Below are 20201 nucleotides of genomic sequence, written 5' to 3'. Positions count from 1 at the left end.
GCACTTGAGCCACAGTGGAACTTCTGGTTTTCTAGTTGTTTATTGAAGATAAGAGTCTCATGGACTTTCCTGCACAGGCTGGCGTTGAACTGTGATCCTCAGACCTCAGCCTCCTGAGTAGCTGGGATGACAGGCGAGAGCCACGGCTACCTGGCTAATTAGGTTTCTCTTGTGCAAAGGACATCTTTTGTCCAGGGTGTTTAATCACACGACTAGCTTCCAATTCCACCTTACAGGGAACACATGCATTTCAGCCACCAGCACCTACCAGCCACCTGCAGACATCTTCAGCTGTGAGCACAAGGAAGCCTCCCACTGTACATAGGGTCTCCTGTTGGCCACCACCTCTGCTCTGTCCCCTGCACCTAGAGGGAAGAGCAGATGCGGCTGCAAGGCTGCGCTGGGCTCCTCGGGGTCCCTTCCCTGTGGGATGACGCTGTTGACTCTCCTTCAGCTCCCATGAGTCATGGCGGAGCTATTTCAAACCTCAGGCTGTAGCAACACGCCCACCCCCTCTGGCGCCACATGGCCTCCAAGGAAGAAGATCTTTTCTGTAGACCACAGAGCAAGAAGAAAATTAGATTTTTACCTTTTAACGTGGACTGTGTTGAACTTTCCACATTTTTTTCCCACCGGGCACCTGTCTCCCAGAAAACTATGCAGGGAGCTATCAAACCATGAAAGTCTACCTGTGGTGGGAAGGCTTTGTGGGTGTCATGCACCCCCTCAGATGGGGGCAGGAAAATGGGTAGTGACCCACCATAAGCCCCACAACCTTCCAAGCAGAGGCCGCGCCAGCATCCACCGGGCCTTCTGTGCTCACCTTCCACCCTGGAGTGAGGCTTTGAATGGAGCTGGGCCAGATGCTCCAGTCACTGCTGCTGGAATGGGCCCGCCTTCTGGGTACCAGTTATCAGGGTGGATTAGTGTGCCAAATCCCCAAGAGAGGAGGTTATGATCTCATAAGAGGAAAACTGGGGCTGGCTGGAAAGTCAACAGCCCTCACCCCCACCCCGAGATTCACCCAGACCGAGACTGAGCATGGAGATGCTGACAAGAGCTTCCTCCAGCTCATCCCTCTTCAGCCAGACACCACACAGACAGAGGTAAAGTCCTATTGTGGGGCCCAGGACACAAGGATGGGTACTAGGTACGTGGGCCGGGGAGACGGGGTGGGGGTTGAGAGGTGGATTGGGCAAGAGCATGTGTGAAGCAGATCAGGGAGTTTTCCCAGTCTGGAAGTGAGACACTCTTCTAGAAGGCTGTATTAATTGGGGAGGTGTTAGCCTGGATGGCGGATCTGTAGAAGATCAGATGGTAAAATGTCTTAGAAGTACAGGCAAATGCAATTACTGTGCCCTAGAGAGGGTCAACATGCGATTTTTCAACTTTGCAATTATTTTTATCAGAGTCATTGCATTTCTCATTTAGAATATGTTCAACTCATAACGGGCTTATTAGGATGTTAGTCCTGTGGTAAGACAGGGGCCGCCTGGACTGGGCTCTGCCACTGAAGAACAGAAGCAGCGTGGGCAGTGTAAGTTACATGTTGGATGTTTGCTTCCCCCAGAGTGATGCTTAGAGGCACGGCCTTTGGGAAGACGGGCGGGAGTAGAAAAGGTCTTGAAGGATGCAGCCCAGGGGCAGTTAGTGTCTTTCTAAGAGGAGGAGGCCAGAGTTCTCTCAGGACCCAGCAGGAAGAAGGCTACCTTCACAGGCCAAGAAGAGAGCCCTGGCTGGAAACTGAATCTGCCAGCATCTTGATGCTGCATTTCCAGCCTCCAGAACAGTGAGAGAGTTTAAATATCCCTTGTGCACACGGCCCAGTCTCTGGCATTTTGTTGCAGCAACTCAAGCTAAGATGAGCAAGTCTGACTCTGTGCCAGGAAAATGTTACTATGCACACTGAGCTTTGAATAATTCTCATGAGTCATGAAACATTCTCCTTTTGGTTTTCCTACCTACTGGTTAAAAATGTAAAAACGAGCCAGGTGCCAGTGGCTCATGCCTGTCATCCAAGCTGCTCAGGAGGCTAAGATCTGAGGATCACAGTTCAAAGCCAGCCCAGGCAGAAAAAGTCTGTGAGACTCTTATCTCCAATGAACCACCAGAAAACGAAATGGCACTGTGGCTCAAGTGGTAGAGTGCTCGCCTTGAGCTGAAGAGCTGAGGGACAGTGCCCAGGCACAGAGTTCAAGCCCCATGACTGACCTCCCCCCAAAAAAATGTAATAATTGTTCTTACCTTGGTGGGCTACACACATATGGACCATGTTCTGGATATGGTCCTCAAGCCACAGTAGTTGACTAACCCCATCCCAAATCAAAGATGGAGGCCACCTGGCTTCATTCTTTATAGACTGGATGGCTTGTGATGCTGCTCTGGGCCCTGGCAGCCTCTGTCCGTGTGCATCAGGCCTGCCTTGAAAGTTTCCTAAGAGCTTGATATAACACATGAAGCATGTAACACAGAATCAGCCAAAGAAGAACTGTGTCCTCTCAAGGCAGAAACTCATGAGAGGACCAGGAGTACTGGAACCAGTTGTGCAGAAAGAAAAGCCAATGTCCTAGGAAACTCCCAGCAACGTCATGGGATGGAGGCCTGATCTCGAGAGAGAAGAAGTTGGCCCCGACAACAGTTACAGAGAAGCTGATTACAAAGTGGTTGCAGTTGTGCCTGTGTGGCCATCCACTTAGATATTGACACTCACCAGCCCAGGGACCCTGCAGGGGGCTGGGAATCCTCCAGAGCCCAGCCTCCGCTCCCTGCTCCCCGCCCTCAGAGCCTTCATCGTGAGAGACATGCTCCTCTGGAGACCTGGCCCAAAGGAATGTAAGTGACATTAAGGCATATTTATTCGGTACTTTCTACTTAAGTACTGCTATCTGGAGTCCAAGAGAACTGCCAGAGGTCCCACTTAGAGGAGAGCATGCCAGACTGGCACGCGATGTTACCCTTGGGAAATGGAGGAGAGCATTCAGCCACAGCATGGCCCACTGCAGCCAGTGAACGGCGGCCTCCCATCTCCGGTCCAGCCGAGATGCTCCAGCAGCCCTCCTGCCTCCCGAGGTATGAAGCCTCCCGAGTCTTCCAGAACATACCTGGAGCAGCCCCTCCATCCGGAGTACAGATCCTTCCAGAAGTCCCACTGCACACTGTATCCCAGGTCACCCCAGCCGGGAGATGATTTGGGAGATGGGTAACAGCAGGGCCTGTGAGCAGTCTAGAAACCACAGGTACCGCTCCAGCTTAAATGTCCAGCCACACTACAGGAATGCTTGTGGACTGAATATTTCCACTGCTATTTACCTTTCTTTATTACATCACAAAAATTTACCATTTCCCCTTTCATCCTGGAAAACTGAAACTGTTCCCAACAAACAACCCTCCACCTCCCCTCCCCCAGCCCCCCGGTGACCCCATCCTACCAACGCCATTAATGCCCCCTCCAAGAGGGGGCACAAAGCCTGACACCCTGAAGGTTCATCTGTGTGGTAGCAGTTTGCGTCCTCTTTAAGGATGAAGAGTAGTCCGTTCTACGAGTATGCCACATTTGGTGCATACCTCCATTGTTCCTCTCCCCCAGTGAACATTCCAGTTGTTTTTCACATTGTAGCTGTTATGAATAGTGCTACCTTAAATGTGAGTGTTCGACCTTCCCTTTGAGATGCTGCTTCCAGTTCTTTGGGGGTACATAATCTAAAAATGGAATTGCTAGGTCATCTAGTAGTTTTTTTGCTTTTGTATTTTTTTTTTGTTTTTTGCTGTTGTTGGTCATGGGGCTTGAACTCTTGGCGTGAGCGCTGTCCCTCAGCTCTTCAGCTCAAGGCAAGCTCTCTACCACTTGAGCCACAGCAGCACCACTTCTGGTTTTCTGGCAGTTAATTGGAGATAAGAGTCTCATGGACTTTCCTGCCCAGACTGGCTTTGAACTGGGATCCTCAGATCTCAGCCTTCTGAGTAGCTAGGATGACAGGAGTGAGCCACTGGCAGCCGGCTTGCTTTTGTACTTTTGAGGAGCCTCCTCCAGGCTTTTGTGGTACTTTACATTGCCACCAGAGTGCCCGCACCTCTCCAAGCCAGGTTCTCCTCTGGGGTTTCAGAGAATGGGTTCCTCCATTCTAATAAGGGTGAGGTGGTTCTGATTTGCAATTCCCCAGAGATTAGCGATGCTGAGCCCTTTCAGGAGTTGATGGGCCATTCGTGTGTCTTTGAAAAAATGTCTCTTCCAGTCCTTTATTTTCTAAGCAGGTTTATGGCCATCGTTGTTGTGGTGGTGTTATTGTGTTGTTGTTACTGCTGAGTTCTAGGAGTTCTTTATATATGGCTCTTCAGACGTGTGATTGGCAAGTGTTTCCTCCCGTTCTCTTTGCTACCTTTTCCCTGGTGATAGTGTCTTTTAAATTAGGTATTTCTGACTTTACCACCCAGCATTAGACAGCCATCCACTTCTTTACAGGTCCAAAGTAACTTATATTAAAGAGTCAGCAAATTTTTGGAGAACTGTGGTTGAGTTGTAACATCTGGGCATGAAGCTGAGATCTGAGGCTGGCTCGGATGTGTCTGACCCCGCCAGCAGGGGCAGCTGGTGAGGCTAAGATGTTCACCAGCCAGGCTTGATTTTCACCTGTTACATGTCAGATCTGGTTCCAGCATCATGGTCTGTCACCATTGCCTAGGACAAGAGAATAACTAGAGCCCCTGCTCCCAAACTCAGGGTCACCTACCCAGAGTCAGAGACACAGGGGAAGGGGTGCTCCAGGCCAGGGGCTGGGGTCTGGGTGTGGAAGACAGAGCTGCACCTGGAGCCCAGGCAAACTGGCTCAGTCCCCTTTGTTACTATGCTATTAGTGACCCTGGATGCTATTAAATATTCATGGATTGCCAGGCGCCGGTGGCTCACACCTGTCATCCTAGCCACTCAGGAGGCTGAGATGTGAGGATCGTGGTTCAAAGCCAGCCTGGATAGGAAAGTCCATGAGACTCAAGCCTCCAATTAATCAGCAAAAGAGCCAGAAGTAGAGCTGTGGCTCAAGTGCTACACCATCAGTCTTGAGAGAAAAAGCTAAGGCACTCAGGCACTGAGTTCAAGCCCTAGGACAGGCACACTCATAAAAAAATGTTTGTGTACCCTAATTTTCTTTACAGTGCTGCTCTTTGCTGGAGGGGTGAGGGGCTGTGGCTCAGCCCGGGTCAGTGTGGAGGCCCCTGCTCCCACAGTCTCACAGCCTCACACTCTCTCTGTTTTCCTCTTCTTCCTCTCCTGACACCTTTCTTGCTCTCTGCTTTTCCCTTCTTTTTCCTCTTCCTGTCACCCTGTGCATATCTTTTTTTTTTCTGGTCATGGGGCTTGAACTGTGGGTCTGGGCGCTGTCCCTCAGCTCTTCAGCTCCAGGTGAATGCTCTACCACTTAGCCACAATGCCACTTTTTTCTGGTGGTTTATTGGAGATAAGAGTCTCATGACTTTCCTGCCTGGGCTTGCTTTGAACTGCAGTCCTCAGATCTCAGCCTCCTGAGTAGCTAGGATTACAAGGGGGAGCCACCAGTGCCCTGCTCCTGTACATATCTTATCCTACCTTGAACCCCAAACCACTCCTAATCCAATGGCCAAGCCGGTCCCAGGAGACTGCAGAGCTGAGCCTGCCGTGAGGAGGCTCCACCCCCCCACCCCACCCCCACGCCCTGGGGATCAGGAAAGAGGTACAAGGGGGCAGCAGGGCCTGTAGAAGGAGTGGGCCTCTATAAAGGGCCTCCATGAGGGCTGGGTCTGGAGGAGGAGCCTGGAGGAGGCGTGAGCACTCTGCAGGTGACCAGCACTGCGGCAGATGCAGTGTGCCAGGCAGGTCCTCCCTTTGGCTTAGGCCAGATTGAGCTGGAGCTGTCCCCCGGAGCAGTCAGAGAGAGCCTGGCCAGGCAGCCTTCCAGCACCTGCCCCTCCGAGAGGGGTGGGAGGGAGAGGACCTCACCAAAAAGAAAGGCAAAGTGGGAGAGGCGTGGAGCAGGAAAGCCTCCCCGTTGTGGAGATCCTACTTCTTTTTTTATTTTTATTTTTTATTTTTTGTCAGTGGTGGGGCTTGAACACTGGGCCTGGATGCTGTGTCTGAGCTCTTCAGCTCAAGGCTAGCACTCTACCACTTGAGCCACAGTGCCCACTTCTGGCTTTTTCTGTTTATGTGGTACTGAGGAATTGAACCCAGGGCCTCGTGCATGTGAGGCAAGCACTCTACCACTGAGCCACCTTCCCAGTCCCAGAATCCTACTGCTGACCCATCCTTGAGGACACCCTCACCACACACACACACACATGCACACACACGCACACACACGCACACGCATGCATGCACGCACACATGCACACCAGTGTGGCCAGCCCCATCTGCTGAGTTCTAGGACAGGCTGTGGGCGGCAGAGCCCCCAGAACTCAGCAGTGCAGGGCTCAGAGCACAGCTTAGATCAGCCAGCCCTGGTGCCTTCAGTGTCATCTTCGGTAGAACAGGGGTGAGGCAGCAGTAGCCCTTCCTAGAGCTGTGGGGGAAACGTGACAGCAGGTGGCACAGATGACCGGTGCCTGCCACAAAGCCAGGGACCCTGCGCGTGACCCCCATCTCACCGGGAGCTGCCCTGAGAGAGGGCCTGCCCCCAGGGCGGTGAGGGTGCCCGCTCTTCCTGCCCCGGCTAAGCTCCCCGCCTTCTCCCCACCCCTGCCGCATCCCCAGCCACTCCACCACTAGGAGGGTTGGGGTCTCCCAGCACTCAGGCTGAGCCAGCGCACTGGAACCAGAGGCCACACCCCAGCACCCCACGGGGCCGGGTTTGCCAGCCTCCTTCACTGTGCAAAGGCTGCACTGGAGGCGCTGACATGCGCTGCACCCACTTCCTGTTAGGCCTGTGGCCCGGCCTTGGACTCTCCTTCCACCATACATGCAGGGAACATGGTCTCCGCGGCTGCTCTGGCTCAGAAGCAGGTACGGGGTGCTGGGGGGGGCCGGGCGGGCAGTGCTCCCCAGGATGGGTTTGCGTCTGGCACGCAGGCAGCGGCTTCCTGAGTAGGGCTGGGATGCCTGGATGCCCAGGGCTAACACCTACGTCCCTGCAAACACCCCTTCCCAAGCCCCTTGAGGCCCCGCGTGGACACATGGCAGCCTCATAAGCACACGCGTGTGCACACACGTCCACACACAACAGCTCAGACGGGGGCCAGCCTTGCACACAGCTCTCTGCAGGCTTCTGCCTTTGTCTCTGGGGGCAGGGGGCAGCCTCTGGGAGATGAGGAGCCCAGCGGGGCACTCTGTTCTCACGGGAGGGGCCAGTGAGGGCCAGCTCCTGGCGGCTCCAGGATGGCCTCCCCATCTGTTCTCCCCCGGGAACCCCTGGCTGGGGGCCTCGGATGGCTGAGTGGAAAGCAGAGGTGGCCAGCCTTCACACGGAATATAGCGGATTCCCGTCTTCCCCCGTCCTGAGCACTGAGGAGGGGAAGACCCCTTAAAACCCATCCCCACCCCAAAGGTTTACACCGGAAGGGAAACCTGGCTGCTCAGCCACCCCACACTCATACCCTAGAAGGAGGGCAGAGCGGGTGGGGGACTCCCTAGTAACCTGGCTGCTCAGCCGTCCCACACTCATACCCCAGAAGGAGGGCAGAGCGGGTGGGGGACTCCCTAGTAACCTGGCTTCCTCCCTTCCCGCCCTTCACCTCCCCCAAACTGGATAAGGGAGCAGGGGATGAGGCCGGAGCCTCCACATCGAGGGCCTTCACTACAAGGTCACAGTGTGTGGTGAGTGGATGAAGGAGGAGGCTGTGTGGCCTGGGCATGTGGGTATAAAGATCCTGGTGCCCACAACATCTGTGCAGCACTGGGGTCCCCTCAGCAGGGTGCCACGTGAACCCCCCCCACACACAGGCACCAAGAGGCAGGAAGGAGCTGGGGCTGGGCAGGGACGCCTCTGTGCTCAGAAAAACACCAGCATGATGGGTGGGGACAGCAAGAAGCAGCCCAGGCTGGGGGCAGGAATGGCTTTTACCCCAGCTGTGCATCAGAGGAGCCGAGGAGGGGACACAGTGAAACTCCCCTTTCCCCAGCCCTTGGAGAGATAGTGTTGGCATTACCCAAGACTGAGCCTCTGGCCCCTGAGTCAGTGAACACAGTTGCCCTGGCTGCATGCAACCCCTGGCAGGCTGTGTGGCCTGCAGGGTTCCAGCTCCGCTCCGGAGGCTCCCGGCCTGAGAGGGTGCAGGTTCGTGGGTGTTGGCTGTGTAAGGAGAATGTGGTGAGTGTTGGTTTGCTGCAGCAGTGATTAGGCGTGAGCGCTCACCATCCGCACCATAGTCCAGCCTTGGGGCTTCTGCGGGGTTGGGTTGATGTTGGGTATCAGGGAGCAGGCGTTTGAAAGACTCCATGTGAGGGATTACCCATCAACTGCTCCATCCAGTGGTCTTAACCTTGGCTCTGTGGTTGGTGTGGATGTGTCTAGTGCTCACTGAACCGTGCGATGCCCATGTTTTTGGCTGTGTCAGAATGACAGGTCCCCGGGTCTGCTGTCCCTCTCACTTAGGCCTCAGGAGGAGTCTTGAGGTTTCTTGGTGACAAAAGCAAGCTTCCTGGCTGTGTTCCTGAGCTCTGGCTCTGTTTGTATTCCCCACCCCCACCACCAGCCCTAGCCTCGTTTGGTCAAAGTCAGACAGTAGTGGTAAGGAAATTGGCTGCCTGCCAGGGCCTTTGTGGGTCCCTTCTGCTCATTCCTTGGGGGGCAGAACTGCCACCCAAGTACACCAGGCAGCCAACAGGAACATTTACTGTCGCTCAGCGGAGAAGACTGGGCTTCCATCTCATCTGGGGCCCCTGGTTTCTCGGCCGAGAGGAAGGGCGTGTCACCCCAGCGCCCTACCCTGTCGAGTCGTGTGGTTTCCAGCGGTTATACCTCTTCCTGTCTCTCGGGGAGGCGCCCATCAGCACGCAGCACCGAGGCCCTTCTAGGCTCTGGCTGTGGGGTGGTCACAGCACCTGCTCCTGTGCTTCCCCAGACCAGTCCAGGGCAGTGCTAGGTGACATGGGCTCAGTAGCCAGCCACTTGAGTCCTATCTGTGAGGCCTGAGGCTTTCTAGAAGGTAGCCTGAGCTGCGTGCAAACAGCTGGGGCCTTCTCCCCTTTATCCCTCCCAGCCATGAGCTCTGGGCTCCTTGGAATCCTGTCCTAGTGACTGGGGCACTCTGGTGGCCTCGTGGGAGACGAGGACAGAGATCAATAGGAGGAACAGTCCATGATGGGTGTGTAGTAACCAGCCTCTTAAGATGGCCACATGTACCCAGCTTGTAATGTGGATGCCTCCCCAGGGCTGATCCTGGACACGGGATCAGATAACACCAATCAGGTCATTGCTCCGAAGACCTCTGTGGTTGTGCAAGCATGCACTTCCAGGAGATGTTCAGCTCCAGGAAGGTCTTGAATTCAGATTGCACCCTGAATCTGAGCGTCAGAGGCACTGCCAAGATATGGTGAAACAGCATAGTCACTCATTTCTGTGCTCAGTCATACTTACAAAAGTTTGGCCTTTTAGAAAGCAGACAGGAAGAGACGTCTCCTGATAGGTAGGAGAGGGCAGCAAAGGGCAGAAGATGTCATAACCCCTCTGAGGACCTGAAAAGCACCGTCCTCCAGAGGGTCTGCTTCCTGGGCCACCCCTGTGCAAAAGCAGCTTCCGTGGCCTCTCCCACATGGTGTACGTGGCCAGCTGTGGCCAGCGGCTCCAGTGAAGCCATCCCCGCTCCAGGGGCCGGCGCCTCCTAGGTTTCAGGCCCTGGCTGCGCACACAGCTCTCGGCACATCAGCCCCCTCCACCATCATCTCCCCAGTTCAGTGATCGAGAAATGTAACACTGGAGACTCCGGGAGGCATGCCCAGAGCCACACACCAACAGATGGCAGAGTTCGTGTTGCCAGAGAAAGGGAAGGATGACAGACAGAGTCCCTCAGGTTCTCCACAATTCACAGGAGCTTGAGGTTCACGATGAGAAACACTGAGGAGTCTTACAAGAAGAGGCAGATCTCTGATCTCTTCTCGAGGCTATTGGAGTGACCGTGACAGTGGTCATCGCAGCCACCCCGGCTGCTTCCTGAGCCCTGAAGGGAATCTGCTCTGCTGGAATCAACCTGCTGGGCAGGGTGGCAGGCCAGGGGAGCTTGTGTTACCATGCCTTCCTTGAAGGGCTGGCTCTTTCATCACAGGGCCTGGGGTTGAACTCAGGGCCTGGACACTGTCCTGGAGCTCTTTTTCTCAAAGCTAGCACTCTACCACGTGAGCCACAGCTCCACCTCCAGTTTTCTGGGTGGTTAATAGGAGATTAGAGTCTCACAGACTTTCCTCCCTGTGCTGGCTTCGAACTGTGCTCCTCATATCTCAGCCTCCTGAGTCGCTAGGATTACAGGCGTGAGCCACTGGCACAAGGCCACAACTTGTGTGTCTTCTTTACAGTTGAATTTGGCCTACTGACAGCCCAGACTACCAACATATTTGGCTTCCTGCTGGTTACACAAGAGAAGTGACCGGGCCAGGGCTGACCTAACCAGACCTGGCTTCCGCCATCATGGGCAGACTCACCTGTGCGCCTCCTGCTTGGAAGTAAGAGCAGGAAGCAAGCTGGCCACACTGATTTGGTTTCATGTAATCTTCAGGCAGCAATCAGATACGCCAGAAACTGAGGGACAGGTTGGAAAATAAACGGCCTGGGTCTTGAAAATAAAAACTCAGTGTCATGAATATCCAAAATTTTAAAATGTGGTTTGGAGGCAGCAGGAGGGACAGGTGGTCTCCCCACGATGCCACCCTAAGTAGCTCAGTGGTCCCTCTTCCTAAGGCTATGCCAAGCGCCCCCTACTGGACAGAGCCAGCATGGCACTCCAGAGAAGGCTCACTTTTTTTGGCGGGGAGGGGGGAGGGGGGAACGAGGGAGGTGTCGGTTGTGGGGCCTGAACTCTGGGCCTGGGCTCTGTCCCTCAGCTCTTCAGCTCAAGGCTAGCGCTCTACCACTTGAGCATCAGCGCTACTTCCAGCTTTTTCTGCTTATGTGGTGCTGAGGAATCGAACCTAGGGTCTCATGCGTGCAAGGCAAGCACTCTACCACTGGGCCACTTTCCCAGCCCCAAGGCTCACTTTTTAAGTTAGACGTTACAGACAGAAGTAACTGCCCTGTTGGATTGAATCTTAGAGGATTTTGGTTTTTTTTTATCAGTAATGAGGCTTGAACTCAGTGCCTGGGTGCTGTCCCTGAGCTTTTTCGCCCAAGACTAGTGCTCTACCACTGTAAGCCACAGTGCCACTTCTGGTTTTCTAGTGGTTAGTTGGAGATAAGAGTCTCATGGACTTTTCTGCCCAGGCTGACTCTGAACTGTGATCCTCAGTTCTCAACCTCCTGAGTAGCTAGGATTACAGACGTGAGCCACCAGTGCCCAGTGAGAATTTTATTTTAATCTAAACAAGATATTAAAGAATCATTGGAAAGTATGAAAATCTTGAATGGAAGTTGTACATCAGATGCTATTGAACTAATCTTAGGTACTGTCGTAATTTTATGATTAAGCTCAGGATATTGTAACTTCAAGTAGTTAAGAAAAGTGTGTGTGTGTGTGTGTGTGTGTGTGTGTGTGTGTGTGTGTACACAGTGGTGGGAGGAGGGAGTTTATGCATACAAGCTAGGTGAAGTATAAGCCATCAGCAATTAGACTGCATGGGTTTTTTGCTATTTTGATTCTTTTCTTTAAAATCAAAGTTTTTGAGCTAAGTTGGGGAGAAGAAAGAAATTGCCTTAGGTGGCCCCTTCTTGACCATTCGGGGTCACCTGTTCACCCTGCCGGCTAACCATGCATGGGATAAGAGCTTGGGTTCATGTAACTTCTTTGTTCACTTTCGCATCTTGCTTTTGGTTCCAAAAGAAAGTTTGAGCAGTCTGGGAAAAGACTTTAGCTTCCGTTTTTCCAAACATAGATCAGGGAGAGCTGTTCAAGACCACACGGAGACCAGGCGGAAGGGCAGAAGGGGGGTTCAGGAGGCCCAGGCTTGCTCTGCCCTGCTTCCCTCCCTCCTCGGTGTGGTGCAGTGCGGGAGAGCCTCGCCATCCTCACTAAGGTGTAGGCCAGCTCCAAGGGATTGGCTGCTCCCTGGATGCAGTCACTCCTGATTGGACGATGGCGGCAGCAGCGTCTGGAGATGGGCTCCAAGAAGGTGAGCTCTGCCTTCAAATCCTGCATCTGGAATGCAAAGCAGGAACTATGGGAGTTCCCATCAGCCCCCTCCTCCCTAGTGAGGTAGCGTAGTTAGTGGGCTGGGCTTCAGTCTCCCCAGGGTGAATGAGGAAGAAGAGGGGTGACTCATGGTCCTGGGAGCCTGACCTCAGGGTCAGCACTTCTTAAGAGTCCCCGCGGTGGAGGGACAGGGCAACAGGTGGTCTCCCTGGGGTCCCTTCCTAAGTAAGGGCAGTGGTCCCTATACCTGCAGCTGCACCGAGCACGCCCACAGGACTTCTGAGAACAATAGCACAGGAAGGGCCCAAGGGGACTTAGGAAGATGGGGTTGGTGAGTTAAGGTAAGAGGTGAGATGGTGACCCAGGCACAAAGAAGCAAGGTGGGGAGCTCAGGCCCTCCCTGGAGCCAAAGGCAAAGTCCAGGCAGGGAGACAAGGAACCCTGGAGCCCTGGAGAGGCAGCAGCTGGGCTGGGCTCATAGCTGCCCAGGGAATCTGCGTGGCTGGGCAGGCGAGTAAAGGCCACCAGGAGAAAGAGGTTAGAGAGGCCTTGGAGACAGACAAAGCGGCCCAGAGGCAGCTATATTTTCTTTGTCAGCATGGGGCTTGAACTCGGGTCCTGACCACTGTGTCTGAGCTCTTTGCTCAAGCGTAGTGCTCTACCACTTGAGCCACAGCCTCAGTTCCTGTTTATTTTTGCTCATTAATTAGAGATAAGAGTCTCATAAACTTTTCTGCCCAGGCTGGCTTCAAACCACAATCCTCAGATCTCAGCCTCCTGAGTAGCTAGGATGACAGGCGTGAGCCACTGGTGCCACCAGCGCCCAGCTGTGGTGGAGTTTTGACTCTTACTCCTGATACAGTAGAAGCCAGTGGAAGGTTGGGAGCTGGACTTACGTCCTGAAAGGCCCAGTTGGTCTTTGGGGGGCGCAAAGTGTCAGGGTGAAGTTGCTCACAGATGGGACGCTGCTGTTTGGCTTTGACCAGGGAGGAGGGAGGAGGATGTGAGATGCAGGGGACGTAGGGTGGGACTGTGCCCCACAAGGGAGTGCTCCCGGCCCTCGACTGTGGGGAGGACGAGACTGCGGGCGGTGCCGATCAGGAGCCAGCTAAGCGTGTGGATGGAGGAGTCCAGGACGTGGGGTAGTGATAGAAGCCTGGGCTCTCCAGAGCAGCCACAGGGTTCAGCAAAGCAAAGAGCCAGGCGCCGCAGTTCAGGCCAGAAATCCTAGCTACTTGGTGGTGGCGATCTGGGTTCAAGGCCAGCAGCAGCTTTTTTTTTTTTTTTTGCAAGACCCCATCTTGACTAATAGCCGAACACCTTGGCACCTGTCATGTCAGCTACAGGAACAGCGCAGGGCTCCCGGCAAGGTGGCCACTCCTGTCATCTGGTCATACAGGGAATGCACATAGAAGGACCAGAGCCCTGGCTAGGACAGGCAGGACTTGAGACCCTGTCTTGAAAATAACCAAGACAGCCAGGCACTGAGAGTATCTTACAGAGCAGAGAGCATGCCTAGCAAGTGCAAAGCCTTTTGTGTTTTTTCAAACGGTTCCAGGTGGAAGCCTGCACAGCTACCAAAGGAAGAGAGCAGAGAGTTCAGTGGGGGGCAGCCTGGGGACAGGAACGGCACCCAGAGAGGCCAGAGGAGAACCCAGTGACCAAGCGGGGTATAGACGACGTTGCTGCATGTATGCCAGCATGACAGCACTGACAGACAGCAGCAGGAAGGTCACGGCGACCTTGGCAGGTATAACTCACACAGGTGGAAGAATCTGGAAGGAGAAGAGTTGCCGAGAAGTTTTTTCTTGAATGAATTCTGTGAATAGAGGATTCTCTCCCTCAGTGGAGAAGGAAGTGGGTCCGAGAAATGCTACTTTGAGAGTCGTTCTGAGATGGGAGAGAGGGTAACTCATTGCATGTAGTCCGTGCTCCACAGAGAAGGGAGAAGCAGCTGCGGGCTGCCCTTGAGGGCCTGCGGTTCCAGGGGGGCTGGGTGCCCCTGGCCAGTCATGCGGGCAGGCAGGACCCAGCCGCTGCTGAGGCTGCCGGCGCGTCTCAGGAGGTCAGCTCCTGGTCGCTTCTGTTTCCTCGGTGATCAGATAAGAAGCTCTGTGGTCAGGGCTGAGGGAAACGTGAGGACAGAGTTGCCCCCATGGTGACCCGGTGACAGGTAGCCCAGATTCGCATAGACGTCCCGAGAGGGTTCCAGCCTCTGTTGTCCTTGCTCAGCCCGACAACACAGTCCCTCATCAAATGGACATGAGATATTCCAACAAAAACTTATTCACAGGCCTGGGAAGGTGGCTCAGGGGTAGAGTGTTTGCCTCACATGCATGAGGCCCTGGGTTCGAGTCCTCAGCACCACCTAAGCAGAAAAAGCCAGAAGTGGCGCTGTGGCTCAAGTGGTAGAGCGCTAGCCTTGAGCTGAAGAGCTGAGGGACAGCGCCCAGGCCCAGAGTTCAGGCCTCATGACCGACAACAACAACAAAAATATTCACAGAAATAGGCAGCAGGATGTGGACCTTGGATTCAGCCTCCAAGCCAGTGGCTCCCGCTGTGGATCCCTGGAGCAGCAGCATCTCCACTACCTTTGAACTTGTTAGAAATGGACAATCTTGCCGGGCGCCGGTGGCTCACGCCTGTCATCCTAGCTACTCAGGAGGCTGAGAGCTGAGGATCACAGTTCAAAGCCAGCTTGGACAGGAAAGTCTGTAAGACTCTTATCTTCAATTAACTACCAGAAAACTGGAAGTAGCATTGTGGCTCAAAATAATAAAGCAAAAAAAAAAAAAGCTCAGGGGCAGTACCAAAAAAAGAAAGGAAAGGAAAGAAATGTCCATTCTTGACCCCACCCCTGTGTATGGGTCATAGATTCTTGGCCTCACTTGACTCCACCGTGTACAACACAACCCTTCAAATGCAAGGACCACACATATGTGGTCCTAGAATCCTGGAAAGCATCCCTGCGTGCCACTGGACCAAAGAAAGGCAAGGAGAGGATGGCCTGTGAGGGCCAGCACAGGCCTTGGCCCCTCCGCAAGGCCAGGAGAAGGTCAGGCCCTGCCTCCCACCCTTCCCCAGGGCCTATAGACCATATAGAAGGGAACGTGGGACCAGATTCCCTTTGAAATAGATGCCCTGGCTGCTGAGAGGAGCCAGGAAACCAAGGTTGTCAGGCAGCTGGCAACAGGAGACCAACCAGGATTTCAGGTGAAAGATGCAGGTAACTCCACCTAGGGATAGCAGCAAGAGATATGGATGGATAGAGGGAGGGCATAAGGGACAGGAGGGAGGGCGGGACAGATAGATGATGAAAGAAGGAAGGAAAGGATGCATATTGGCTATTGTATTATCTACTGATACTATAACAAACAGCAACAGCTTGGCACTTTAAATAGTAAATGTTTGTAATCTCAGGGTTTCTGTTGACCGGGTTCAGAAAGACATGACCGGCCTGCACCTTGTAGCCCGACAAGCTGCAGGACAGGTGCTGGCCAGGTCTGTGTTCTCCTGAGAAGGCTCAGCAGGGGAAGGATCTGCGTCTCAGCTCCCAGGGTTACCTGAGGATTCACTCAGTGGACTATTGGCCAGAGGCCGCCCTCAGTCCCTGCCACAGGGGCCTCTCCACAGGACGGGGGAGTCAGCCAGCCAGGAGTCACGATCGATGCTTGCTCAGTCACAGAAATGACAGTCATTGCCTTTCCCAGCCACGCTAACGGAAGGAACTGCACGGGAAAAGGGACCCGGGAAGCCAGGGCCCCTGGCATCATCTGACAAGTTCCCTAGATGCTCAGGGCAGCACAGGAAGAAGCTGCTGTGAGCTGGAGTTAGGCATAGAACAACAGACGGCATGACTTTGCCTGGGATGGTGGCAGTGCTAGTCCCAGGGAAGACAAGCCAGGAGCTGAGAAGTTCAGCAGAGCCTGCTCCTAGTTCCAGAAAAAGCAGAGGTTGCTGGTGGGCCCCAGGGTGCTCAGGAGGGACGTGGAGGGGGGGAGTGGAGTCCTGCACAGACATCACCTGACCATCTGCCGGTGTGAGCCCCTGGGTTGGTCTGTCTGCGTGACAGGACAGACAGAAGCGCTGGGACCTTAGACGGCTCTGCCCCTCCAGGATCACAGGGCTCTGTGGCTATACCTGGGTGATACTTTTTTTTAACCACTATCCCATTTGCTTTTCTTCCAGAACTTTCCTCCCGTAAAAAAGCAAACAGGTCTGAACAAGTGAGGCCGGCTCCATGTATCCAGAATCGACCACAGGCTCCCCCGCACGGCTCTCCCTGCGACAGACAGGCTCCCCGGGGATGATTTACAGGTGAGCGGCGCCCCAGCCTCACCAGGGCCCCTCCAGGGCCAGTCTCGGTTCCAAAGAGGGGTCTCAGGCCACCGCCCTTCCTTTGGGGGAAGGGAGGACTACACAGGGACCACAGGTCTGTTAGGTTCAGAGGACTCCAAAGAAGGAATGGAAGCTTCTGAAAACCAGAGTGGGAAGAGATAGAGACAGAGTGGGACTGAGCCAGGATGGATTCCTTTCTGGTCCCAGACTCTTCCAAAATTGTGTTTGAGATTGAGAGAGAGGCCCAGCAGTGAGAAAGAGGACCTTCCTACCTTGGACTTCTCACCGCTCCTGGGGTCTCCATGGAACTCCAGCCCTCACGGCTTGTCTGGGGCTCAGGGCCACACCAGCCCATCTGGGAGCAGCCAAAGCTCGCAGGGCAACTTTGACCTCGTGGCCGGCAATTCCGGCTCCCGAGAGTGTTTGGCCACCTGCAGAGGGCGCTGGTGGGAGCTGCTGGCTGCAGATGGGGCACTGGACACCAATGTCCTTGTTACCACCAGAAAAGGTTGGGGCAGGGGGAGGACCCCAAGCAGCCTATGGATCCTGGGAATTCAGACCCATCTAGATCATTCTCAGGGTCTGAGCCAGAATGGATGTCTGTAGAAAGTCCAGGGAAAGGAATGTCTGTCCTGAAAATGGCCCAGAAATCCCAGGAAGGGTGTAGGCATTAACCATGGGAACGCATGCCAGAAAGCATCTTCTGAAGCAAACTAAAACCCACTCACCCAGAGATTTAGCTTGAGAACTGTGAGGCTCTGGGCCTCTGCTCAGAGTCCACTGGGTGGCGCTGCTGCAGCGTGTTTGGTACCTGGCTGTGTATTCTAGGAGCCGGCCAGAGCTGGTGGAGGGTGGGAACAGAGGCTGCCGGGTGTTGGCCATGCGTTCTGAGCTGGCACCTGCCTGTGGTTGATGCCAACTGTGCACTCTCTTCTCTCCTCTTCTCCCCCTTTCCCTCCATTGCTGTCCGAAGTAATCGATATGGGAGTCCCAAAAGACAGCTCCAGTTTTACAGGTAATGAGCACTTCGTTCTGCTTCCAACCCAGCGCGTCCAACACGAGGGTGTGTGTGGGAGGGCTGCGTCCATCCTGGGTGTGCCGGCTGGCGCTGGCACTGATGACACCCAGGTCCCGCCTGCCTCTCGGTGCCATCCACAGAACGTGTGTAATGCCACGATTTTTTTTTAATGTGCTATTGGGTTGTGTGTTGTGTGTTGTTAATTGTGTATTAATACACAGTCAGCCCACCAACTCTGACTTGAGCAAGGAGTTCTGTTCTTGCCTTGCTCTCAGCCACCTAAGACCACTCGTCGGCGGGGGTGGGGGTGGGTGGTGGGCAGGACACTTGCCCAGGATGCATGAGGTACTGGGTCCATCCCCAGCAGTGGGTGATTCTGCCTGCCTGAGGCACGGGTCTGTGCTTCTTGGGTTACAAAGGTGAAGGCCCCGTGGTGCGTCCATCCCTTCTCCCTCTCGCCCGTGGGTTTGGGCTGATCTGTAAGCTGTGGAGCCTTGGTGTGCATGGGAGCCTGATGCATTTGTGCAGGCCTCGTGGTGCCCGTGTGATGTGGGTCCTGGTTGGGATTGCAGTGTCTTTCTGAAGCACTTTCTTGTTCAGTTTAGAAGCAGGTGTTTGCAGGACACGAGCCTAGGTCTTTGCCCCATGCAGCATCCGGAGGCCCAGGGGTGGGGTCTGCAGGCTCCCCTTGGGCCTCCCCGCCCCTCCCTCGAGCCCCACTTTCCCTCACCGGTGTCGCAGATGCACCCTTCCTGGGAAGCTGGCAGGCCTAGGATGCCGGCTAGAACTGTGGGGATGTACAGGCCAGTGCGCTCCGCGAGCCTGAGCACTGAGCGGGGAGCCCGGGAAGCCAGCCCCCTCTGCCCGCCGTGGCATCTGAGCACACAGCTCTGAGCAGTCAGCACCGGGTTCTGCACCACCCTTCCCTCCCCGCCGCCTCGCCATCTCTGGACCTGACCACGGCCTGGATGCTGAGCCAGTCGGCCCCACAGCCTGGTGTCCCCACGGAGGCCTCTTCACTCCTTTCAGCTCCAGAGAGAGGGCTGGCTGGCTCTTTGATTCTACAGAGGTTGTGACTGGAGAAGACATTTACCAGTGAGATCTGAACCTGGGCTTGCAAATGCTTTTATTGGATGAAATGCTTACATCATGCATAGCGTGTACACACACATCTATCCGTGTGACGAAATCTGACATGAGGAGCATGTGGCATTGGTCCCAGGATCTGACCAGTGAAACCACGCTTGCACCTGACCTGCATCCACGGAGAGCCTGGCCACACTCATTCTAGAGGAGAAGGAAGGAAGTCAGAGCAACAGGCAAAAACCCCCAGGTGCAGACCTGCTGGCTCCCGGAGCCACACTTGGCAGGGGCCTGGTGAAACGCAGGGGTAACTGACTTGTACTGCGTCTCCACCACTGGCCTGCGGGCCGTTCCATGAACGAGGGACCGCGGCTCATCCTGCTATACACCCTGATCATCGCCAAGAACACGTCTCTGCCAGAGGACAAGCTCCGAAGCCCTCCCTCCCACCTCTCAGCTCCGCATTCTCCTGCCCACAGCCCCTGGACATCCTGTCCTTTGGGTCTTTAAAGCCATTTCTTCACAGAGACCCTTGGGCGGGCCCTGTGATGAGGGCCCCAAAGGCTGGGGCCTTACTCTGCTGAGCAGCCTGGCTGCCCCTGCCAGGGAGCACCCCACCACTCAGCACTAAATGTGGCTGAGTTAAGAGAGAGCTATACTGAATCAGTGAAGGCAGGCGTTCTGGGGAGTAGAAGGGTTCGAGGTGAGTGCCCTGCCCTTGAGCAGCTCCCGCATGAGTGAGTAAAGCGCTGTATCAGTCAGCTCGGCAAAGAGAGCTGCGTAACACAGCGCCCCAAGCCACAGTGCCCAGAGGCCAAAGCAACACAGGTGACTAGGTCCAAAGCCAGTGGGAGAAACATCCCCCCCCCCCCGGCAGTGGGAGGAGCCATGCAGCACACAGCCATGGTTGTGGTGCAGAGAAGGGCGAGGATTTGCATTCACGGTCCACTTGAGAACTCCGGGAGCATCTGGAAGGCAGAGATGTCATGGAAGAAGTCCAAAGTACTGATGGGCTCAGTGAACGGCATGATCACACACACCCCCTGCTGGAGGAGTCCAGGAAGGCCTCTCAGAGGAGGAGGCTGCTGCGGGGAGGAGGGGGCTTTGAAGGCAGGACCTTGGAGGCTGGACAAGATTGCGCACAGTGACTGAAGAGCATTCCAGTAGATGCAACAGCCACATGTGGAGATGTGCGTGGAGAGGAGGAAGTGATGGTGGCCCGGAGCGGATGTGGCAGAGGACAGAGGCAGAGTGGGTGGGAGGGGAGGGGCCTGGAGGGCCGGGTGGAGGAGTTCAGGTACATTTGGTAGGCATTGGGGAGCACTGTGGTGTTCAAGCAGTGTCAGGGTCAGAGCTAGAGTAGCAGGGAAGAAGATGGACAGCCAGGGGGACCCGGATGCAAGGAGGCCAGGTAACAGCCTGGGAAAGATGAAAGGGTCAGATGTACGGTGGGAGAGCCGGGGGCCACGGGCTCAGGGCAGGAACGGAGGGAGTCAGGATGTGACTTCAAGGCCCGGCGGGGCCT

General features: G+C 54.9%; 1 protein-coding gene across 3 annotated transcripts in view; it reads left to right on the top strand.

Moving 5' to 3' along the window:
* Kcnab2 (potassium voltage-gated channel subfamily A regulatory beta subunit 2) overlaps nt 1–20201 on the top strand; it is a 78630-nt gene that overhangs the window by 18992 nt on the left and 39437 nt on the right. Inside the window, exons 1-3 of one of the 3 annotated variants that reach the window (XM_042672797.1) lie at nt 6751–6967; nt 16426–16554; nt 17549–17590. In XM_042672797.1, the coding sequence (XP_042528731.1) occupies nt 16478–16554; nt 17549–17590 (119 nt within the window). In that variant the 5' untranslated portion in view covers nt 6751–6967; nt 16426–16477. Of the gene's footprint in view, nt 1–6750; nt 6968–16425; nt 16555–17548; nt 17591–20201 lie in introns of those variants that run through there. The other 2 variants (XM_042672798.1, XM_042672799.1) reach the window with 2 other exon arrangements.

The sequence above is a fragment of the Dipodomys spectabilis genome, unplaced genomic scaffold (assembly GCF_019054845.1).
Source record: "Dipodomys spectabilis isolate Male_0828 unplaced genomic scaffold, ASM1905484v1 ptg000772l, whole genome shotgun sequence".
Classification (NCBI taxonomy): Eukaryota; Metazoa; Chordata; class Mammalia; order Rodentia; family Heteromyidae; genus Dipodomys; species Dipodomys spectabilis.
This window is presented reverse-complemented; position numbering and strand designations above follow the sequence as displayed.